The sequence below is a fragment of the Hemicordylus capensis genome, chromosome 5, assembly GCF_027244095.1.
Source record: "Hemicordylus capensis ecotype Gifberg chromosome 5, rHemCap1.1.pri, whole genome shotgun sequence".
In the NCBI taxonomy this organism is placed as follows: domain Eukaryota; kingdom Metazoa; phylum Chordata; class Lepidosauria; order Squamata; family Cordylidae; genus Hemicordylus; species Hemicordylus capensis.
The window spans coordinates 92728956-92754330 of NC_069661.1; the positions used below are offsets into that span (position 1 = coordinate 92728956).

General features: G+C 43.9%; 2 protein-coding genes across 2 annotated transcripts; both read right to left on the bottom strand.

Annotated features, from left to right (window-relative positions):
• Positions 1–1524: 1524 nt before the first annotated feature.
• Positions 1525–2457, bottom strand: LOC128327393 (uncharacterized protein F54H12.2-like). The gene has a single exon (XM_053256194.1). It carries the CDS (start codon positions 2455–2457, stop codon positions 1525–1527), a length of 933 nt encoding a protein of 310 aa, XP_053112169.1.
• Positions 2458–5169: 2712 nt separating this feature from the next.
• LOC128327394 (uncharacterized) lies at positions 5170–6415 on the bottom strand. The gene is made up of 4 exons (XM_053256195.1): positions 6200–6415; positions 5702–5829; positions 5360–5564; positions 5170–5270 (listed from the first exon to the last, which is right to left on the bottom strand). Exons 1-4 carry the CDS (start codon positions 6413–6415, stop codon positions 5190–5192), a joined length of 630 nt encoding a protein of 209 aa, XP_053112170.1. The 3' UTR covers positions 5170–5189.
• Positions 6416–25375: the final 18960 nt, after the last annotated feature.

Here is a 25375-nt window from a genome sequence, read left to right on the forward strand (position 1 = left end):
GAAGGTGCAGCATAATTAAAAACCTGAGTAACAAACGTGTGTCTCTAAGAAAAAAGAAGCTGCTTGTAAAACAATCTGGGGGATTTATTGCTCCTCTCTTAAGCATTGCCATTCCTCTGATAACGGGTCTTCTAACTAGACGCTAATGGAACACGCTGAAAAAATGTTCTTGGTTCCTAAAAGTCAATTAGAAGGTTTAAAGACTAATTTTCCCAAGGAGGAAAACATCAGGACTGGTGCTATCTATGCTTTAGATGCTGAAATGCAAGGGGTTCTTCAGAGGACAGGTTTAACAGAATATGAAAAAGCTAAACTCTGTGAAGCTCTACTTCAAAAATATTTAACCCACGTAAGAAAGGGTGATGAAGAGAAAGGAAAACTAAACCTGTTTCTACCCCAACCCGAGCTGCCTGCTGCTGAAGTTCCACATAGCCCGGATCCCTCCTTTCAGGAAATCTTGGACACTTTACCTGTGCGTTGTAGGAACCCAGCAAAGATTTTGTTAAACAAGCTGAGGCATAATGCTCCAGTTACAGCGTGGGATGAGAGGGGTCGTTTTGTCTATAAAGGTGCTGCTGTTGAAGGTTCCAACATGGTTGACCTGATCAAAGCATTCACCCAAGTTCATGCACTGCCCCCCAAACGTTTCCCTAAAGGCTGGGATCTGTTCATGAGCGGTTTGGCAGAGTTAAATGTCCCTACCTCTATTGCAGGAAACCCTACCAGCAGGGAGTTTTTGGAGCATGTGAAGAATCCTACCCCTAGAGCTAGCCCTCTACTCTTAACTCCTACACCCCGGACTCCTAAAATACCCTTGAGAACTCACTGGCTCCAGTTGTAACCTGTTACATAATGTGACAAATAATTTTTTTCTCTGAAATATATATTTTTTCCAGATGGTAGTTGCTGTTTTTTGTGGGTAAGGAAGACACAAGCACACATACTCTTTTTTTTTTTTTTTTTTAAAGCCTCAAGGCTTACTTTATTGTTCTGTGAAAATCAGTACAAGATCCACAGACTTGGGTGTTTTGGAAACAATTTGGGGCATGTCTAGGTATGCATTTCTTTTTCTTAACATACATCTCCACCATTTGGTCATTTCTTTCTAAATCCTCAGAATACAATTCTTGAATCTGTTTAAATGTTAACCCCTTACTCCTCTGTTGCAGAAAAAACACACAGTGGTAGCCACATGTCACGGCATCTGAAGCTTGTAGCTGACGTGGTTGAAAGATTATCTGGTTGGCATTTTTTCTTAGGAAATTCATGATGGTTTTGGGAAACAGAGGGTAATTTGGGGGGTGTCCATAAAAATCAAAAAATTCTCCCCGGTTGTCCTCTGTCAAGTAAATGGCAAGCCAATGCTCTCCGGCCTGATTGGAAGGATGCGTGTTCACCACTAGACCGGTCGGTCTTTGTAGCAGTCTCTTTCTCGGCAACCCATCATTAGGAAAAACTCCAAAGAAGGTCTTTTGGGAGCAGGGGCTTACAGACAACACACGAGTTAACTGTATGCTATCCATTTCACATATAGTCAAACAGCACATTCCTCCTGTGATTTATCTCTATGAGATTATCGAATACGGCATACACAAGCATGTTGATTGTTGTCGGTAGGGGTCTGGCAAAACGTATTTCTGCTCTCAGGTTCCCGGTTTTAATCAGGGAATAGTGACCCCCACATTCTTGGTCTGGAGTCAGATCAAAAGCTAGCAGTGTGTAGCCCTTCCTATATTCTTCCCTGTTAATGAGCAGTGCTCTATCTTCCAGATGCTTACCAGTGGCCTGCGCAAGGCCCATGTACTCGCGGACACAATTACCGGTTTGAAAGTCAGGCTGGTACGGCTTCATGGGCACAGGGGTGCTGTCCATATAAAGACATGCAAAGTTAATTTCATAATGTTTGAAATTGAAGGGGTTCTTAGAGAATGTTCCGCTAAAGGCATCATTATCCACAAAACCAATTATGACAGTTTTGGGTAGTTGTCCTAAAAATAAATTTTCCTGATTGCTGACACGACTTCCAATCGGTATGCTAAACACTTTCATACTCACACGGTCCACAGGGTATTTCGCATTGGCTGTGAGCAAAGCCTCTGCATGTGCTAAACGCACAACAGGGTTCAGGTAACATTTCTTGATAAAGAGAGAAGCTGACACTATCTGCAACTTGTATTGGGGGTTAGCCCCATCAGCCATCAAACAGAATGCATCCTTGCTGCGTGTTAGCTTAATTTTCACATCTACACCATTTAACAGTAGTTTTTCTTGAAAAAACAGATCTGCATGAAGACGCCCCAGCAGGTCTACCTTCCGGCTTCTAGCCATAAAGGCGGCCCTTTCTATAAATCCAGAATTTCCGCCGTCCAACGTTCGGCCGTCCTGATGGGCGGCTGTGTCCTTATAAAATAAACCTGCTGAGAATTGGGTGGCTAGGGTGTTCTCGCTGTAATTCATCAGCGTTTCGATGATAGCCCTGTAGGGATAGGTACTGCTGCTCTGACTGACAAGACGGTCTCCCAGGGTTACATCCACCTGGCTAAACAGGGTCGCAATAGGGTAATTCACTAGCCCTACTGCTGCATCCTGGGCAAGAGCCGTTCCATCCTCATTGACAATTCTACAGCACACGTATAGAAGCGTGTTATTTAAGTCCATGTAAAAATCCCCTTGCCCCTGCAATAAAGAAATCCAAAGGGGCATTGTCTGCCAGAGCTGTTAAGGGTGGCACTTCAACATACACGCTTCTTTCAATACTGGTTTGCGTCGGAGCAATTTGAAACAGGTCCAGTTCAGACTTAACACATTCTTCAGAGCTGCTATGTATAAAAGCCATTGTGTGTTTTTAAAAGATATCCCCGGCGGAGCCTCTCCTCTTCCTCTTAGGGCCACGTTTACGCTTATGAGCCTTCGTCTGTCTCACAGCTTTTCTTTTAAGAGGACAGGGAGGTCCCTTTAGTTGCACACGTGATGCTTTTCGTTTTCTCTTGATATACATGAGCCCTGATCCTCTTTGGGTGGTTGGGTTATGGGCCATCCTATTCACAACTGTTTGAGTGATGTGACCAGCAACGTCTTTAGCAATACCTTGGGCGGCTGTTTTAAAGTGTGGTTTAAGGATCCCCAACCCCTTTATCAAAAAGGGTGCTGCCATCCTGAATAGGCGCCGGAATATACCACCTATGCCGGCACCATACATGACAGGCGTGCCCGCATAACCGGTGAGGGCCCTTCCTGCCTGGGCCCTGTAATAGTTTTTGTAAAGGGTGGGATCCCCATAACTTTTCAGAGTTGGCATTTTTAATTTTTTTTTAAAACTGCGCACCTCTCTGGGGCCGAAAGTGCAGCTTCACAATCACCTTGCCGAAACGGAATGATACATTCCGGTCTTGGTCGTTCTTTATTTCTACTGTTATCGTGTTGATGTGGTTTTTGCTCACTGGGATATAGTGGGGCTTATCGTAGACAATGGTAACACGTTCCCCATTTTTCCCTTGTAGGGGTACGTTCCGCAAAAGGCGCACATAGTGGTCTCCCACTATCTGATGTTCCACAATGTCTGTATAAACAAACAGTGTGTTAAACCCCCCAGTTATGTCTGCAGGGAAAGGGAATTTTTTGGTAGGTGTGTCAGGATGGAGTCCTAATATGTGGGCTAATTCTGCTTCCGCTGAAAAAGCAAAAGAATTGTCACGACCATCGATCTGTATATATGAACTCACAGGGTCATATTTCAGGGTCGTACCCTCCATGGCTGCCTTGGTGCTTGCGATTTCATTAATATTGTCAACCAAATCTGTAATGCTTGGGTAATACCCCTTTCGTACAGTGAAGAGCCGCGTCCTTGGCCACCTGGTATATTCAAAGGGTGTATCCTCCGTAATAGTGTTCCAGCTGTGCGGGTACTGTATCTCAGCGAGGCCCACTTCCCACTCTCCAGGAAGATCCAGGGGCTTTGCTAATTGGATAGTGTAGGCAGAACTAGTGTTCTGTGGGAAGGTCTTATGGCTGGCATTACTGGGTAGAGTAACATAAAACCCTCTGCCTGCCATTCTACACCGGTTCGCATAGATCTGAAGCAGGCACCCAGCTGTTGAACTTATCAGGCCAACCTGCCCACTTCACTAAATGTTGTTTTACTCTTCCACGTCCTTTTGTATCAATAATTTTTTCAACCCTGTACACCTTGTCCGCCCCCTCTTTAACTTTCTGCATTTCTTCCTGATAGAAGCTGCCATGAACTGCCTCCCCCATGTAATCTTTTAACAGGTAAACAGGTCTTTCCCTTCTTCTGATGACTTGGTCCACTATAAACAATTCTGTGGTGTAGTTCTGTTCATAGCCTTTCTCAAACCTTCCTTTAATCTTTGAAATCCTGACATGATCACCTTTTTTTAGCATAAGAGTCTTGGCTTTTTTGTGGCTAGTGTTACCGTAAACAGTTTTCCATACAGCCAACTCATTGGAAGGCTTAACATCCACAGGCCTGTTTTGTATGGTTCTGTGAAAACTGTGGTTATAGCTCTTTATGAGTTCCGGTAAAACATCGATATATCTGAAGGTATTGTGAGCTGTGAAAAACCTCCACATTCGTGTTTTTAGTGTTCGGTTAAACCGCTCAACCACAGCAGCTTTGACATCATTGTTCGTGACGAAATGGTGTATTTCTTGTTCCTTTAATAGGGCCCCTACTGTCTTATTTAAAAACTCGCCCCCTCTGTCCGTCTGGAGCTTTCTAGGTTTTCGGCCTTCACTGAAAATAGCTTTAAAAGCCCTGGCCACTTCCCTGCCCTTTTTGTCTTTTAGAGGTACACACCATGCGTATTTAGATAGAATATCCACAACTGTCAATATGTACTTGTAGTCATCGTTGTATTTAGAAAATTGTTGCATGTCCACTAGATCGGCTTGCCATTGTACATCAACCCCTGAAACAACCGTCTTGTTTCTTTTAAAATGTATCCTCGCAGGTTTATGCAGTGTGTAAGCATCCTGCTCTGACAACCATGTCTTAACTTGTCTTTTACTCAGCTTAGTGTTCTGCCTGGCCTCTTGATATAGAGGTTCTACACCACCGTAGCTTCCTACGTTCCCTGGTGTGTAATATATTTTCTTTAGGATTTTCTCATGTTCCGCCATGGTGCTACTTAACACAGGTATGAACACACATTTTTTCAAACAAAATTCTTTTATTGATCGTTTTCAGCACAGACACATGTGATACAGGAAAGGTTGACATCGCCAAGATGCATGTTCTCAAAGTTCCTGGCCTGTACAAATAAGAGGGGACAACACTTTAATAAAACAGGGCATTAAGTAAAACAAACTAATCATACACAATAAAAGGCATGTGGCTCACCATCTTGGGAACCTCCACATTTTCATTTAGCTCTTCAGGCATGGCCTTGGTAACCATACCACTATCCATACATTCCTCCTCACCTTCGGCTGCTGATGTAACGCTTACATCCCTTAAGTAAGCCTCTGTAGGGCTGGATGGCCATGGTGTCTCACAATCGTCGCACATCCAACAACGCTGATCGGCACACTGGTACTCCTGAGGCCTGTTTGACATGAAAGATAGGGAGCCAGACTCATCAGCACCCTTATTCAGCTGATGCTTCTTATTCACCCTTTTTTTCCTACGCAGCTTTGGTTTCACAGGAGCTTCTGTTTCAGAATCTGAGGATGATGAACTCACGTTTCTGGGATTGGGGGGTACTGGTTCTCTCCCCTCAGGTTCCACAATCGCCTCTTCAGACTCTCGGGGTCCAGTTCCCATAGATGGTTCTTCAACCGATTCGTCCTGCTCCTCAGCTGCTGTTTTCTCTGCAGGTATTGTAAGTACACATCCATCAGTGACATCCTCCTCACTCTCAGATGCTGATGTGAAACACACAGCCCTACAATAAGAGTAATGATTCTGGCTAGGACTCGGCGTCTCACATTCACATGATGACCAATCTTCGCTCGAACTGCAGCATTTGAGCACACAATAGGATACCCTTGGCCTGGATGACCACTGCTCAGATCCGCACCCACACTCATCAGAATATGTATACTCCCCACATGAACTATCACAACATTGCTCATCACACCAATCAAAGTGGGGTCTGCTCCTAACCCATTCTTTTTTCCTACGCAGCTTTGGTTTCACAGGAGCTTATGTTTCAGAATCTGATGATGATGAAGAACTCACGTTTCTCTGCTTTAGGGCTGTTCCTGGTGGTTCACGGCTCTCAGATTCCCACCCTACTTCTTGAGGATCTCTGTTCTCCGTTTCCACAGTTACACCTTCAGGAGTGGCACAGGAGTCCAGATCTTGTCCATTTTTCAGGCTCGAGGGTGGAGAGTAGGAGAGGCTCCTCATTAAACCATATTTGGAACGACCCCTTCTAGGCTTCACAGGTGCCATCGGTAAAGGTAGGGTCGTGGGGCGTGAGGGTGTCTCAAAATCAGACATTCTCTCTGCAAAACTGTACAATGGTCCCTTCTGCAGGAACCTACACCTGAGCATGCTACTTATATCCACCAGTATCCCTTATCAACCAATAAGAGCACAATGACACGCAGGGTGGGAACTCCTTCCTATTGGTCCTCACAGGTCAGGTGGGTAGGGCTCATGGTACAGGAGGCTCTGGGCATGCCTGGGCATGTTCTCTGGAGGGTTTACAACTCCTCCCTACTGTGGTGATGTCATGCCCTTCCGTGGGAGGGGATTGATGACAGCTTGCCCTTCAGTGGGCGGGGCTTGGTGACGTCTTGCCCTTACTAGGCTCTGACTTCACTTTGCCCATACTTCTTGCCCTTACTTAGTCTGTGGCTTCACTTGCCCTTACTTAGGCTCCTCCCAGGTATGTATATAATACTACTGGAACCTAGCCTACTACGGACTCTCTGTGCATAGGCCTCAGAGACTTTCTGAAAAGCAGAAGGGTACATAACATAACATAACATAACATCAAGCCCTGCAGTTGACAGGCAATGAGGTCATCTACACAATCAAAAACTACCTAGGTTTGGGAGCTTTCTGTGCTCCCAATTTTTGATTGTGTGGAAGCAAGGCAGGAGGAAAACCTGGGTGTGATGTTTTTGGTTAATCCATTCCTTGATCCAGGCCAGCTGAGCTTTTGAATGGGGCTTGTATTCCAATCCTGGAGTAGAGGTAGAGCTAACAAACAGCCAGCCCCAAGAGCACTGAAAAACAGTCTGCCCTTGCCTCTCTGTACATAATATATATTTCATTAAACTATTACTATTCCTGATTCCACTCCACTGCCTTGTCCTTGTATACCACAACTCTTTCCCTTGGATTCTACACTGGGTAGAAGTAGTTGTGTGGAAGCAAGGTAGGAGAAAAAACTGGTAACACTTCCTCCTACCTTGCTTCCACTCAATCACTTCTACCCAGGTTTTCTTCCTACTTTGCTTCCACACAACCAAAAATTGGGAGCATACACAGCTCCCAAAACTCGACAGAACACAGTTTTTGATTATGTGGATGACCTCACTATGAAGAGTCTGGAGTGGTCAGGCTCAGAATAAATTCTAGGAGCGTGGCCTTCCTCTGATCAACAGAGCAGTACTTAGTGGGCTTGTTTGGGAGATACTACATCCACCAGCCTGACCACACATGATAAGGACGTGTGCATGCTGAGAGCACACACATTCTTCCCCCTCTCATGGCAGACTGAGTGTCTTTCCCTAATTGCGTGAGGCCTACACATGATACAAATATTAGTTTAAACGTCTTAGGGAAAGGGGACCTGAAAAGCACATGCACACTTATGGCACATCCTTATCACAGGTGGTCAGGCAGCAAACCAAGTATCATCCAAACTAAACCAGTCCTCTATTTCCAGCTTATGCTGCTGAGCCAGTCTGGATTTGAATATCGCAACACATGGTCCCAGTGTGGTCCCCATGGCAGATTTAGACCAATGATGTCCCAGCTCATGGCTCATATTTTTAGCCCCAACACTATACTGGGAAATATCAAAAGAACCCTTTGGAGCCCATTTTAACTGCAAGAGAGAAAAACTTGCAAATCATGCATGCAAGTGTACACACACACACACACACACACACACACACACACACACGAATATGGCCTAAAAGGTTATTATTTCCTAAAATCAAAATCTAACATTTCAAATGATTAAGATGTTCATACTTCATATTTAAAAACTTTGGTGCATTTCAATACAAATCCAAAGCAATTCACATGGATGCTTTTAGTGACTGAGCTGTCAGTGACTGACCAGGAGAGGGATCTTGGGGTCATGGTGGACAGCTCGTTGAAAGTGTTGACTCAATGTGCGGCAGCTGTGAAAAAGGCCAGTTCCATGCTAGGAAGGGGATTGAAGATAAAACTGCTAATATTATAATGCCCTTATACAAAACTATGGTGCAGCCACACTTGGAGTACTACATACAGTTCTGGTTACCACATCTAAAGGAGGACTTTGTAGAACTGGAAAAGGTGCAGAAGAGGGCAGCTGAGATGATCAGGGGCCTAAAGCACCTTTCTTATGAGGCAAGACTACAACACTTGGGGCTTTTTAGTTTAGAAAAAAGATGACTGCGGGGAGACATCATAGAGGTCTATAAAATCATGCATGGTGTGGAGAAAGTGGACAGAGATATTTTTTTCTCCCTCTTACATAACACTAGAACCAGGAGTTATCCCATGAAATTTAATGCCAGGAAATCTAGGACCAACAAACAGAAGAACCTTTTCACAGAACGCATAATCAATTTGTGAAATTCTCTGCCACAGGTTGTGGTGACAGCCAACAATCTGGCTGGCTTTAAGAAGGGTTTGGCTAACTTCATGGAGGAGAGCCGTTGATAGACCTATCAACGGCTACTAGTCTGAGGGCTATAGACCACCTCCATCCTCAGAGATAGGACGCCTCTGAATATCAGTTGCAGGGGAGTAATAGCAGGAGAGAGGGCATGCCCTCAACTCCTGCCTGTAGGCTTTCAGCGGCATCTGGTGGGCCACTGTGTGAAACAGGATGCTGGACTAGATGGGCCTTGGGCCTGATCCAGCAGGGCTGTTCTTATGTTCTTAAGCCAGAGAAAGTTTGCTTTCATTCATTTATTTGTTTCTGTTCTAAAACTGATTGAATTTTGTCAATCTGATCCAGCCATAAGACTCTTTGCATGCCAAAGAGTGTACATAACATTTATTTCTTTAAGTATATACCAAACATATAAAGTATGAACAGATAAATTAGTGTTTGGAAACAGGTGTATCATACAGGTATATTATTTGCAAATGGTTCACTGCCCACTTGATGGCAAGTCCAAGATTGTGGCTACATAGCTAAGTCATGCACATGAGCAGCCTACCTGGGTAGGGCAGCTTGTGTGGAGTGCTGGGATCAGTGCCAATCCTGGCACTCATCACTGGGGTAGCCCAAGTTTTGTTTTTGGGCTTATATTGAGGTAGAAAGGTGCAAGTGCACCCTTCTACCCACCCAACAGTCATATGAACACTTGGACTACCTGCAGCCTGAGTGTTCAGAGAGCTGGGCAGCAGGAGTGCCCAGAAGGGGAAATCCCCCAAAGAGCCACATGAGAAGCATGGTGCATTGTGGGATGCAGGAGGCTATTCCATAAGTGATGAAGCCAGGTGAGCCTTACTGGGGAGGCTATTCCATAAAAGGGGTGCAACCACCGAAAAGGCCCTCTCCCTAGTAGCCACCTGCCCTACCTCATTTGGCAGGGGCACTCAGAGGAGGGCCTCTGAAGAAGATCTTAAGGTCCAGGCTGGGACACATAGGGCAAGGCATTCTCTCATGTAACCCGGTCCCAAGCTACTTAAGGCTTTAAAAGGTTAAAAACAGCACTTTTAATTGGGCCTGGAAAAGGACTGGGAGCCAGTGCGGCTGACGAAGCACTGGTGTAATCTGCTCAAAACATCCAGTCCCAGTTAATAACCTTGCAGCTCTATTTTGTACCAGCTGCAGTTCCTGGGCCATTTTTCAAAGGTACCCCCACGTACAGAGCATTGCAGTAATCTAAGCAAGAGGTTACCAGAGCATGAGTAACTGTTGCCAAACTACCCCTATCCAGGAAAGTTTGCAGTTGGTGTATCAGCCAAAGCTGATAAAAAACGCTTTGAGCCACAGAGGTCACGTGACCCTCTAGTGACAGTGCTGGATCAATGAGCACCCCCTGCCGACTGCTGTTCTCTCACTGCCACAGAATAGGCTCGATAATGAGCTCTAACCTGTGTTCACTCAGACTCACCCTGAGTTTTTCTCCACTTATGTTCCACCAACTCCCAGCTTGCTTCATCACCCTCAGCTTAGGTGTATACCAAGGTGCTCCATGGGCTCTGCTTTGCAGGAGAGGGTGCTTGGGAGCAATTGTGTCAACCATCCGAGCCATTTCTTCATTCTGGAGCTTCGACAAGAGTGCCTGTCATACCCGCTGGAAAATCCCCCAGAGCCCTCAGGAATCCATTGGAGTCCATCAGTCTCTGGGAGTAGACCATTTTTATAGACCCCCCCCCCACTTTTACAGAGTGATGTGACATACCCCCCACTTTTAAATCACCATCCTCCTGTTCAGTCAAAAAAAACAGATCCAGAGTATGCCCCAATTTATGTGTTGGGCCAACAATATGTTGGAACCATCCCATGGTTCTTGTGGCAGCCATGTAGTCCTGAGCCACCCCAGACAAGTCAGCCTCAGCATGGATGTTGAAGTCATTCAGAACAACCATTCTGGGAGTTATCAAATCTGAAACCACCTCATGAGCTCAGGCAGGGAGATAGCTGGGCAGTGGCATGGGTGGTACTCCAACAAAATCCCCACTCTGTCCCAAGAGCCCAACACCAAGCACTCTGAACCGGCACTCAATTGGATACAGGACTTAGAGAGGAAAATAGAGCTTTTATAAATTACAGCGACACCCCCCACACCCCCCAGCCCTCCAGCCTATTCTGATGCTGCACTAAATACCCAGCTGCATACAGCTGGGAAAACTAAAATCTCCCAGCTCCCCCACCCAGGTCTCCATAATACAAACCAGGTTGGCCCCTTCTTCCACAATTAAAATGTGTATGGTAGAGATTTTGTTCTGGACTGACCTGGCATTAAACAGTAGCACCAGCAGGCCAAACGACAAGCTGGTAGAGCAGCCAGAAACCCTCCCATTATGGAAACAACTAGAATATTATAGGAATAAAATGATGAGCCACTCTTCCCCCCCCCCTTCTGATATAAACAAGACCCCACGCCATACCTGCCCCTACTCAAAACCACTCTAAGTGAAGCAGCCCAGATTCCCCCAGGTTCACATCCTCACTCAGGCACATAAATAAAAAGCTAAAACTACTCCTAGCATGCAGAGTGGAACCCTTGCCCTCATGGTTCCCAAAGGGGTAACCCCCCATTGGTGACACCCCTTGGGTGGCGACCTCGCGGGTGTTGAGCTCGCCACCCAGAGCAGTGTGCTCTTTTATACTGCCAGTCCAGGAAATGATGCAGGACCAGCAGGGACTGCTGAGTCTGCACTCTGGCCCCTCTTAGGAGCTGCAGCTCTGCCACCAACAGAGGCCTGCAGCAATGTTGCTCCGAGAGAGAGAGAGAGAGAGAGAGAGAGAGAGAGAGAGAGAGAGAGCGCCTCAGGATAACAGAGAGGCAGCTGCTGGTACTCACCACAGCCTCCATTCACCATCTTCCAGGGCAGGAGGCCACAGGATAGATGGAACACTCCCTTCCTCTCTCTTCTGAAGCTGGTGTCCAACCCAAATCCCAACTCAAGATAAAGTTTGAGCCTGAATATGTGCTCAGAAGGGAAGTTCTGGTGTCTCCCAAGAGGCTTTTGATTCCATGCAAGTCACATTTAGCTATCAGCTAGTTAATTAAAATTTTGAATTAGTTAATAAGAGAAAGTAGACAAAGCTCAATGAGTTGAGGATATGCAAATCACTTTAAAGTTTCCGATTTAAATACCACAGCCTTCACATTGTCTCTTCTTAGTGTTTTTGAAAATGCCCTGAAAAGACAGTTGAGCTTTGACCTCTTGCTTTAGCAAAAAGTTAGGCATTAAAGTATAGGAAATACAATCTAATAAGGAGGAAGCTTATATGGCCATGGCTCATTATAATTTTCATTTGATTTACTATGCTTGGTCTTTTGCTGATGGTTAAGATAATGTGGAAGGCCAGTCTTATCTGGTGTTCTTCCAAAATGCAGAGTGGATGGATAATGATATATGTGAAGAATCAAGGAGGAATACATAGCGGAACTGCAGATGAGTGTTATTTTCCAACATTTCAAGGTGATGTCTTAAGCACTGGAAAGAGAAATTGAGGACACCTTTTAAAGAACTCATATGCATGTCTCCAATTCTACCATCTTCAGTCACCAAAAAAATCTCTTGCCCCCTTAAATGACTCTACTTTCTGGAACTCTCTCCCAGAACACCTACATGGCACCACCTCTTTTTCTAACTCAAATCCCAACTCAAAACTCAAAAATTTACCTCTTAGTTCTCATCCCCATTGAAATGAGCCATACTGCAGGTACATGTAATGGGCATTTGTGCATTTTCTTCACCATTTACCCTTGCTTCCCTTTCCCATCTATGTCTCTACTTCCTTAACATTTAGATTGTAAGCTCTTCTGGACACAGGGCTGTCTTTTGCTTGTGCTACACTATAAGAACATAAGAAGAGCCTTGTTGGATCAGGCTAAAGGTCAGTCTAGTCCAGCATCCTGTTTCCCATAGGAGCCAACCAAATGCCGCTGGAAAAGCCACAAGTAGGAGATGAAGGCAATATTCTTCTCTTGCCTTTGCTCCCCTGCAGCTGGTATTCAGAGGGATACTTCCCGTCTAAAGCAGGAGGTAGTATATGTAGTCATCATTAATTTCTTTTAAAGCTATCTGAATTAGTGGCTACCAAATCTTGTGTAGTGATTTCTGTAGATTAATTATGTGCTGTGTGGAAATTACTTTTTCATATAACCTAAATCTCATGTAAGCATCCTACAATGCACCATGTGCATCAACATTGCTATGTAAATACAGGAGGCCTTCATTATTTGCAGGGGTTCCATTCTTGCCTACAATAGCTAATACAGACACCATGAATAATGAAACCTTAACTCTATGGGATTCCAGGGGTTAGGTGCCTACCAAAAATCTTTCCAGGAAAAATAACAAAAAACACAGGAGGGAAGCAGAAATAAAAGTAGTACAGAACAGTACCTTCCTTTCCAGATCTCCAGCAATGCACTCCAAACCAGCCAATTTTCTGCCAATATTTGCAGGCTTTTAAAAACAAAAAACAAAAAGCATGAGCCACAAAATGGCTACATGCTGCCTCTGTACCAGAAGTGTCACTAGAAGTGACACCAGAAGTCATTGGCCCAGGAATTGTGTATATGCAAAAACAGTAAATTTTTAGTACCCTTGATAATGAAACCGGGTCTCTAAGACCCATCTGCAGAAATGCTGAAACAGTGGATAACAATGGCCACCTGTATTAAATGATAAAACCAATTAGATCTGCTCCTAATGTTCATTTGGTTTGATTTTAGGACCACAGCAGAGTACCTTTTTTGTGAGGTTGGGGGCAGGGGCTGAAATTTCCCCTGAAACCTACCTGTTGGGCTACTCCAGCCAGCCAGAGATAATGTAGTAAGTAAAGATGTGCAGGAATCGTTTTTTGTGATTAAATCCAACCTCAAATCAAATAGCAGAAAACTAAATTGATTCATTGAACCAGCCAGCCATAGCCAGCCAGTTCAACAAACTGAATCAGAAATTCACAAAAAAAGAAAAAGAAAAGAAAAGAAATTCACCTATAGGGAACAATGGGGAACTCGAATCATCCATTGTTCCCCATGGATAGGTCCTAGGGGTAGCAAAGTGGGTTGGGTGTGATGGGTGCTACCTACTAACCCAACCCACAAAATAGATGGTCAATTCTTTAAAACAAATTAAACTTTCCCCAAACCCCTATAGGATCCTATGGTGGTTAAGGTTGAAAAAATTTAAAAAAATTGCCCACTTGCCAATTTCTTTTGTGGGTTTGGTGGTCAAACCCATCACGCTATTACACAACCCAATCCTTTGGTAGCACTTCAGTACATAGTAGGATGCTTTGATGTTCCTAAGACCTACCCATGGGGAACAATGGGGTGAATCGAGTTCCCCATTTATTTATTTATTTATTATTTGAAATATTTATATATCACCCCAAACTTGCATCTCTGGGCAGTTTACAATTACAACCATTTAAAAGATTAAACACATTTAAAACCCAGTATTAAAGTTATTTAAAGCGATAAATCTAATTAAAAGCCTAGGTGAATAAATGTGTCTTCAGTGCCTTTTTAAAAGTTGCCAGAGATGGGGAGGCTCTTATTTCAACAGGGAGCACATTCCAAAATCCAGGGGCTACAATGGAGAAGGCCCGTTCCTGAGTCACCACCAAATGAGTTGGAGACAGCCGCAGGCGAACCTCTCCACATGATCTTAGCAGGCGGTGGGGCTCATGGCGAAGAAGACTCTTAAATACCCAGGGCCTAAGCTGTTTAGGGCTTTAGAGGCTAATGACCAGCACCTTGTATTTTGCCTGGAAATGTATCGGCAGCCAGTGCAATTCCTTCAACACAGGAGTAATACGGTCTCTCCGAGATGACCCAGAGACCAACGTGGCTGCCGCGTTCTGAACCAACTGCTGTTTCCAGAATACGTACAAAGGCAGCCCCACATAAAGCGCATTGCAGTAATCCAGCCTAGAGGTTACCAGCAGATGTAACACGGTTTCATTCATCTCAAGAACCGGCAGATCAAAATCATCTCCTGAGTTATGACCCTGCACAATAAGTACCTCCATCTTATCTGGATTCAGCCTCAGTTCGTTATCCCTCATCCAGCCCATTACTGCCTCCAGGCAGGCGTTTAGAGAGGTTATGCCTTCTCTTGATGATGTTGACATGGAGAAATACATTTGGGTGTTATCAGCATGCTGATAACACCCTGCACCCAATCTCCTGATGATTTCTTCCAGTAGTTTCATGTAGATGTTAAACAGCATTGGAGACAATACAGAGCCCTGTGGGACACCATATGAAAGTTTAGATTTTGAAGAACAACAGTCTCCAAAAGACACCATCTAGAATCTGCCCAAGAGGAAGGAGCAGAACCACTGCAAAGCAGTGCCTCCTACCCCCAATCCCCTCAGATGCTCCAGAAGGATACTATGATAAATAGTATCAAAAGCTGCCAAGAGATCCAAAAGGACCAACAGAGTCACACTCCCTCTGTCAATTCCTAATTGGAGATCATCCATCAGGCTGACCAAGGCAGTCTCCACCCCATAGCCCACCTGAAAGCCAGTTTGAAATGGGTCTAGATAATCAGTGTCCTCCAAGACCTCCTGGAGCTGGGAGGCCGCCACCTTCTCAATCACTTTGCCCAACTATGGAAGGTTGGAGACAGGCCTGTAATTATCCTGAAGGATCCAAGGCAGGCTTCTTCAGAAGCAGTCTAATGATTGCCTCCTTCAGACAAGGAGGAATCCTGCCCTCCCTCATTTATAATCTCTACTAGGCCCTCTACAACAGCCTCCCTGCCAGGTAGTATAAGCCATGTTGGACAAGGATCAAGAGGGCAAGTGGTAGGCTGCACCATTCCAAGCAACTTGTCCACATCCTCAGGCATCACAAACTGACTGATCTAGGGTCATCACATAAGAGGAGCTGCTGGACACCTCGGCATCAGACTGTAACAATTGTGGAGTTTGAATCCAAGTTGGCCTGAATATGAGAGAATTTGTCCACAAAAAAACTCATTTAAAAAATCACAGCGAGTAATTGTTTGTTCTAAGTACTGATTCAAGGGGGAAGGGGCACACATTAGCCCCTTCATGACCCTGAACAACTCTGCCAGACATGAACTTGCAGACGAAATACAGGAGGAAAAGAATCACTTCTTTGCTGCATGTATTGCCTGAGCATAGATCTTCAAATGCTCTCTATGTAATAATCTGTCAGATTCGAGTTGAGTCTCCCTCCACTTGCGCTCTAGTTGTCTACCTCGCTGCTTTAGCCCCCGTAGTTCTTTCATATACCAAGGGGCCAGTTTTGAAGTGGGTCAGAGAGGATGCTTAGGAGCGATCATGTCCTCTGCCCTGGTTACTTTATTATTATTATTATTATTATTTATTGTTTACACAGTCAGACAGGTGTTATTGACTGGTTTGTTTTATCCAGACATCGAGTCCTTCCCAAGGACCTGGGATGCCAGAATTTTATTGTCAATTGTTATAGATATCATCACAGAATATAGGCTGTTCCCAGTAAAGCTGCTTTTTGTAATTGGCTGATGGTGATTTCTGTGGCCCCTATGGTGTTGAGGTGCTCTTCAAGGTCTTTTGGAACTGCACCCAGGGTGCCAATTACCACTGGGATTATTTTGGTCTTTTTCTGCCACAGCCTTTCAATTTCAATTTGTAGATCTTTGTATTTGGTGATTTTTTCTATTTCTTTTTCTTCTATTCTGCTATCCCCTGGTATTGCTATGTCGATTATTTTGACTTGTTTTTCTTTCTTCTCGGCTACAGTTATATCTGGTGTATTGAGTGACAGATGTTTGTCTGTTTGTAGTCGGAAGTCCCATAATATTTTTACATCTTCATTTTCTTCAACTTTTTGAAGTTGACTTTTTATTATTATTATAGGTTTTGATTATTATTATTATTATTATTATTAATCATTTATTCAGTTTCTATACTGCCCTTCCAAAAATGGCTCAAGGCGGTTTACACAAAGAAATAATAAATAAATAAGATGTATCCCTGTCCCTAAAGGGCTCACAGTCTAAAAAGAAGCATAAGAAAGACACCAGCAACAGTCACTGGAGGTACTGTGCTGGGGGTGGATAGAGCCAGTTACTCTCCCACTGCTAAATAAAGAGAATCACCACATTAAAAAGTGCCTCTTTGCAAGTTAGCAGGGATTATTCAAATTCTCCACCAGAGTGTCGACAGGGTCACCAGCAGAGCCAACACTAAATCCCTCCAAGGCTTCTTGGAATCCTATTGGATCCAGTAACCTTCTTGGGTGGACCATCCTAATGGGTCTTCTGACCCTGTGCAGGTGGGACATGGTTGTGACTCCAACCTTAACCAGATGGTGGTCCGTCCATGACAACTGGGAAATCACAGGAGTCCCCACCCACAGAAAACCACCATGTTCAAAGTGAAAGACCAGATCAAGCGTATGACCAGCAATATGCATTGGTACCGAGACCACCTGGGATAGGCCCAGGGGCGAAACTATAATAGGGCAAGGGGAGACAGTTGTCTGGGGGCCCACTGCCTTGGGGCCCCCCCCCAGAGGCAAGTCACATGACTGACTCCCCCAGCCACGCGCCCGCCAGTTGTATTCATCCTCCAAAATTGATGTGGGTGTTAAGACCTGGAGCAACCAGAACAGCATGTCTTTCTCGAGTACCATTAAATGACTTGCATCGTCCACAATTTGCAAAACCTTTAAAAAAATAATTTAGGATGATGTTCTATTGTGGCACATAGGGGTGTGTGTGTGTGTGTGTGTGTGTGTGTGTGTGTGTGTGTATAAAAACGATGTTTTTTGTTATCACTATTGAGCCCCATTTAAGACTTCTTTTCTTCATGAGCTGAGCTTCAGTGAGGGAGGGCCCATTTTAAATTCTTGTCTCTGGGCCCACTCCAACCTTGCTACGCCCCTGGATAGGCCCATAGTCATCATGGCTGATATGAATTCCTGAGCTGCCCCGTACAAATTGGTCCCAAGTGAACATTGAAGTCCCCCAGCACCACAATCCTGGGAGACTCCAACGCCAAGCCCGAGACCAAGTTTGTCAGCTCAGTTAGGGACTCCATCAGGCACTGGGGCGATCGGTACATCAACAGAAGTCCTAGTCTATCCCTGGTCCCCAAACTTAGGTACGCACATTCAATATGGCCAGACACTTTGACAGGGATCCTGGTCAGGGAGATATTGTTCTTATAGACCACAGCCACTCCACATCCCCGCCCACTTCCCCTCCCCTGCTCCTCAACAGAGAAGAAGCCAGGACCAGACCGGGCCACCAGCCTCCAGCAGCCTCCCCCTCTCTCTAATATATACCAGGTCCGCCCCTTCATCCAGAATCAAATCATGGATGATTTCAGGTTTATTCCGGACCAACCTGGCATTACAAAAGAGCATGACAAGGCTCTGTGGGTGGTTAGCATTGCTTTCCAAAGCAATGTTCCCTATGGGCAAAGCAATGGGCAATGTTCCCTATGGGCAAAGCAAGCTGATTTAGAATGAGATCAGCACTTTCTGGACTGTTGACATAAGTGATCCTACCCAGTCAGGAGTGTGCCAGCAAACAAAACCTGTTCAGGACAATGCTTCCCGAATAGCTGAACACTAGCCCCCTTCAGACATTATGAGAGCTCACTGTTACAACAGGGAGGAAGTCCCACCACCCAATGATTCCCAAAATATCTCTATTAGGGGGCCCACATTTTGCACAAGACATTTTTAAAAACAAAAAACCATACCACTCTTTTTCAGTTTTAATATGTTGCTATTTATTCTTGCTGTTAAGCTTTCCAAAATCATTCCTGTCCTGTTTAGCCAAACATCTCCAATACCACTGCCTGGGTCTACTTGTCCCTTGGCTAGGACAAATACATCAGCACTTATGGGTACTACTGCTACAAATATTTATATACCACTTATCAACAAAGGTTCTCAGAGTAGTTTACATAGAAAAATAAATAAATAAGATGGTCCCCTGTCCCCAAAGGGTTCATAGTCTCTAATGAAACAGAAGGTCGAAACCAGCAACAGGCACTGGTGGGGTACTGTGCTGGGGGTGATTTGGAGGTATCCAAACCAAACACTCCTTGAGTGGTATATCTTCTCTTAAAAGACAGTAAACTAAAAGAGGAATCATTCTTGATATTAATGATTATTGTGGGGTGGGGGAGTTCCTCCATAGGTTACAGATAAATCAAATGGCAGCATTTTTATTACACATTGGTAGTGTGCATTGAAATGCTTTCAGCAAGGATCCACATTTCCTCACCTGTACGTGTTCCAGCCATTAAAAAAAGAGAGAGGAAATAGAATAAATTGTTCTGACCTTTGCCTCTAGGGGAAAAGTTAGTGTTTTTACTTTTCCTGCTTAAAGTAATTGTGATGTGACTGCCAAAGCTGGCAGAAAATGGGGTACAGCATATTAGCAGGAAACCTGAGAAATTGTATGACTACTGGTTGCACAAGAATGTTTCTAATGCAGATTCCACAGGCTTGAGATTTCTTTGTCCCTTCTGGGGGGAAAGCTACGTATTTACCAAAACAGGCTGTGGTCTTAATGCAGCAAAAGTTTGTTATGATTAACTTATAGCGGATTTCATAGCCGAAATCTGTCTGTTGTTTATTGAGTAGGCTCTCCTACCTATAGACTCTATGGGAGTGACTATACCCAGTGATCGACATGATGCACAGCCTGTCGGCAATGGTGCAAATCATGCTGAGGCTGCTGCAGACTTGTAGGGCAGCCTGACTGTTAAGAAGGACCCATTGCACAATCAGTGCTGCCACAGTTACTCCTACTGCGATGGAGAACTGTGGCAATGCTGATTGCACAACCTCTTGAGCACATGTTTTCCAGAAGCACCGCAATGACTGTACAGTGGCGCAAATGGGCTGGAAAGCCTGCCCCAACCCATCAATCACCCTCACTCCCTACCACTCACAATTAGAGCACCGTGCGCGCGAACAGGGAAGCACTGTGTCTTTGATGGTGGCTGCTTCCGAGAATGAGAGGCTGCATTAATCCAGCCTTGTGATCAAGGAAGCACCCTCCATCATGGATATAGCACATCCCTGTTCATACAAGCACCCACTGATCAGCAGTGGGCATGAGGGTGCCTGATAGGTTGGGGGTGCCTCGCAAGTCCACAGAGCTCCAGCACAGTTCACACCATTGCCAGCACAGTGAGCATCATGTTGGCCAATGTGCTTTCTGTGTCTTTCCATTCCTTATCATGATACAGCTAACTTTTGCTGTGTTTTAGCCTTGCAAGACCTGTTCTAGGACTCTTATCTAATCTGATTGTATATTATAATATTGTTAAACAACACAGGAGGCAAAGCAGTAAGAAATAATTACTTTCAGAACAAACACATTTCAAGAGCCAAAGCCGGACAATACTGTTACTAGGACAGACTAAAATATCACAAAGCAGAGAGCAAGCTATTGAGTTCTTCAGAAGTCTTCTTAGGAATGAATGCAAAGCAAAACAAAGGAGGGGAGACAAATGTGTTTGTCTGATCAATGGAATGAAGAAATTGTATTTGTCTGATGGAATGATGAGAAAGCTCCAAGGTCTGCAGTTTGAAGATGGAGTGCAGGAGGTTTTATGCGGACTCTGTTGGATTTGCCCCTGCCAGGCTTGAGACAGATTTCATTTTGCAGCAGGGCCTAGTACTAGAACAAACAAAAATGACGGTCTTCATTTTTAAAACACAAAATACAAAACCCAGCTATTACTCAGACCTGTGTCCATTAATTAGAACATAGTGGTTCTTTATAAGACAGAGTCTATTTTTTCACTGACATGGCTCCTACAATTTTGATGTATATCAAGTTTCTTTTCTCTAAACTCTTTATTTTTCTTTATGACTTTTCTATTCTTTTTCTTTTTGTTCAGTTTTGCACATTCCTGAATAACAGGGGCCTGCATTCAAGCTTGTGATAGCTTATATCATGAATCCTGATTGCTACATGCTATCTGGTTGGCTTTTAGGCCATGTGATTTTGCATTCTGTCTCTTGAGAAAAACTGATACCACATGGATAAAAAGGGTCACAAATAGTTTTACTATGGGAGAAATAAATAGTCCAAATAGTTTTGAAGCCAGCATTGATTCTATGGGGAAACTGAAAAAGCAAAATCTACCACTTTGAAATATTGGTACATTTATTTTTGAAATCCTCAAAATATTAAATTCTATTTCCTCTGAATAAGCTCCAATACATTTCAGAAGATACAAGCAATTTTACCCCCACCCCATATAAGTACTCAAACCATTGAGTGGAATCGGACAACCCCTCCACCAGCAGTCCTGATTTCTGCACATTCAGCAGAATGTCTGAAAACAGGATCCTATCTAATGGCACAGCGAGGAAATGACTTGCCTAACGACCGAGAGGTTGCTGGTTTGAATCCCTGCTGGTATGTTTCCCAGAATATGGGAAATACCTATATCGGGCAGCAGTGATATAGGAAGGTGCTGAAAGGCATCATCTCACACTGTGCGGGAGGAGGCAATGGTAAACCCCTCCTGTATTCTACCCAAGACAAGCACATGGCTCTGTGGGAGCCAAGAGTTGACAATGACTCGAGGGCACAGCTTTACCTTTATGAGTATGAGTAGTAAATACTTAGGTTCTCCACATAACTGGGAACTTCAGTCTCCCCGGGGATCTAAAGCAGGCAGAGAACCTACAGCATACAATTGTATACATGCACACTCCCTTTTCAGACACTGTGCATTATTAATTAATTAATTAATTTTTATACAACCTTAATCAGTTTCCAATGTTAAAATGTGTGGTTGGGAAATGGTGGGTGCAGTCCTGCTTCACTCACCATATGTGTGAGTGATACAGTAGTTGTATGAGCAGGCCTATAGTGAAGTATGATTACTGCTAGACACAGATATGTATATTTTCTTCACAATTATTACATTATTAACTATACAGGGGGGTGTGTGCGTGTGTGCATGTGTGTGCGTTAGACCTGTGTATGATCCAGATGTTGGTTCTGATCTGATGCAGTAGCGTCTCTCATTGTTGATGAGCAGATCTAACTTTGGCTTGTTTTTTATACAAGCCAGAGTCAGAGCTGCTCTCTCATCAACACTGAGAGACACTACTGAATCAGAAATCCAGCTCTGAGAACTGTATCAAAGTAGTATGTACTCGTCCATTTAACCACTTTAATTATTTATTTATTTAAAATATTTATAACCACCACCACCCCTTCAGTACACTACAGCTCGGGGCAGCTCACAACAATAAAATAGATACAATATACAATAAGAGTAATACAATTAACCAAGTTACGTAAAGAAGTGAAAAGTCAGGTTAAAAACCACAATCAGTATTAAGTTTCAAATTAAAAGTTATTTTAAAAGCTAAAAATTGAGAATCATAAAAACGAAAAACTAAAACCATATAGCCACCAGGCTTTTAAAGGCCTTTTTAAAATATGAGTTTCTGATCTGACCTGATCCGACCCAACAGTGAGACCATTGAGAGGGGCCATGTTAGCTCCTCTTTGTCAGATCATGGCCAATTGGAACTACAGCATGACTTTTGGACTCTCCCACTGCCCTTTCCCCCTAGGACCCTCAGGGCCGTACAGAGTCCTAGAAGAAATGGTGTCCTACATAGTGCCTGAGTAACCCAACTGCTTCTCTGAGTACGTAGGACACACAAAACACATATTAGGAGGGCAGCTATAGAAAAGAAAGGAAAAACCATCCCTTTTAAAACTCAAGCCTCTCCCAATAAAGCAAGCAGATACTTCCTCTGTTATGAAAAGGAGGCCAGGTAGGCTGTCCCATACCCTCACCCAGGTCCCAGGTAAAGGAGTGGAATGGGAAGAGAAGAGGGCAGGAAGGAGTAGAGCTGGGGAGGGGAGTGCCGTGGGGCACACACACCTATATGTTTCTCTGCAAGAAGAGTGATATACTGATATTTATTTATTTACTTTATATACTGCCTGACTCCAAAGGCTCTGGGCGGTTTAAAGGCTCTCGGCGTGTGCATTTTCTTAATACTTTCCGTTTTATAATACCACTAAAAGACTTTAAGAGAGCCAGTGTGTTGATGCATTAGCTCAAATTCCACTGGGAGGGAGACAGAAACAGAGAGCATGTGTGTGCAATACTCACACACGAGCAGCTGTGGCAATAGGTAGGCTAGTGGGATGCTGCAGCTACTAGTTGGATCTTGAACCTCTGCTGTGGGCACGCCTGGACAATGAGGCTGATGCAGGAGGATGAAGGGCAGTAGTGAGACGGAGCAGAGGAGAGGGGGGCAGCGGCAGCACAGTTCCGGGCAAGGCGGTGGGACTGGCAAGCTAGTCATGTTACCTCCACTTCAAGGGAGACAGGAATGGGCCTGAAACTGGCAAGAGGAGGGAAACACAGGGAGGGCACTGGCAGCACAGGTGGTGAGGTGGGTCTGGATGCCGTAGGCAGCTGAGTGATACCTGGGACAGGGGGTGGGATGCCCACACTCACCACCATATGGCACACTCTCCACCTCACCTCGCCATTGCCGCACTTTCTCTCATGAGGGAGCCCCTAGGTATGGCCCTGATTCACCTCATGCATTCGTTGAACACCGAAAGAGAATACTTGAAAGAAGTTCATCTCTTAACCACATTGTTGTGAGAATCGAATGAGGGCAGGCAACCACATATCTACTAACATGAGTGTTTAGGAAGACATGTGAGATACATAATATGATATATACATAATTATATCAAGTGTCAGTGGTTTTGATGTATCGTATCCTATATATATATGAATCTGTAACTGTGGGCATTTTAGTGTTAAGGCTGGATGTTTCAGTTTTGCAAATAATGCAGCATACAAGTTAACCATTTTGTGAACATTTTAGTTTAGAAGTGGTATGTCAATAATCTATAATAATTTCTGAAGTAAGAAAGTAAGTAAATAGTAAACGTAGGAAAAGATAAATGAAGAGTAGCACTCTCCTGGCTTCTTTCTTCAGTGTTTTTTTTTTTTTTTAATGTTTGATGTGATTCTTCTGTATGTAAACATGTTTAATCTTCTAATGAATAAATTATTTTTTCATTCAATTATTCCCAGTCTCTAACAAATGAAGCTGTACCATCTTTCATTGTTTGGTGTTGAAAAAAGTGACATTGGTTGTAACCTTCTAAGTGTAATCCCTCAAATCTTTTGTAGATGATAATAGAGTTATCTTGGGGGTTAATGGTAGCTTTATCTAGCAGCACAATTTACCCGGATTCAGGGAACACTTTATATCAAGAAAAAGTGGTCTCTGATGACACATGTTCAGGAACATTACAGCAATGGAAATAGACAGTAGTTTCATGTCACTAAACGTATAATCAAGCCCTCAAGAATCTACAGTTTGTTCTAATATGTGTTAATGTTGCTTTTTCCTTATGGCATTAGCTATATTTGATGATCTGAGCAACCTTATTATTTGTCCACTGTGGAAAATTCACGGTTTTTCCATCTTTCTAAGACAGATGGTAAAACTGTGAATGTTTTATCATCAATGTTTTACTACTCAAGGTAGTAAACATTTATGCAGTCAATATTTGTTGCCTACCCCAGTGATTCTCTCATATTTAGCAGGGGGAGAACAACTGGCTCTATCCAATCCCAGCACAGCATCCCTCCAGTGGCTGCTGGTGGTATCAGCCTTATGTTTCTTTTTAGGTTGCGAGCCTTTTGGGGACAGGGAACCATCTTATTTATGTATTATTTATGTTTCTATGTAAACTGCTTTGAGAATTTTGGGGTTGAAAACTGGTATATAAATATTCATTGGAGTAGTAATACCCTGTTAACCAACAGAAGCCCAGGAAACAGGCACCATGTAAGGAGTCAAGGAGGTGGTGTCCATATTTCGGACATTATGTGATTGTTCCTCAGAAGAGCATGTATATTACTGATTGCGGTGAGATACAAGAAGTAACTACCACAATTATTCTTAAAACCCACAGCTTTATTTTCTTCCCAGTTTAGTCTTGAATTTATCCAGAGGAAGTGTTTGAGCTGTGCTATGCATCTTGCCCCTCCCACCATGATATGGCACCACGGGGAAAATAGACACAAAATTCCAGATATTCAAGAAGTTCAGACTTATTTAAAAAATGATTGCGGTTTGCATTGAAGTAAATTGGATATGCAGAATACAGCTGCTGACCAGGACCATCACATTCTTCTCAATGGAAAGTGCACTTGAATACACATTTGGAAGTGAATGTGCATGATCATGCAAGCAATACAGAGGGGATAGTCAGCATCTGCACATAGGGCCAAACTACAAGTTCTATCAAGCCCATCATTGGAATATGCCTAGAGACTTTGGTAGTGGGAGGTATGCAGAAATAAATGAATGAATGAATGAATGAATGTCTGTGCTTGGATCCTGCCCCCCACTTAAATCACAGTTGTCGGTGTGGAACCACAGTGTGGTGGTGGGGTTTTTAACTTCTTCATTTAACCTTTGGCCCCTCCATTGCAGCCTGGATTAGCATCCCCTGCTGCTATTTGCCCAAGGAGAG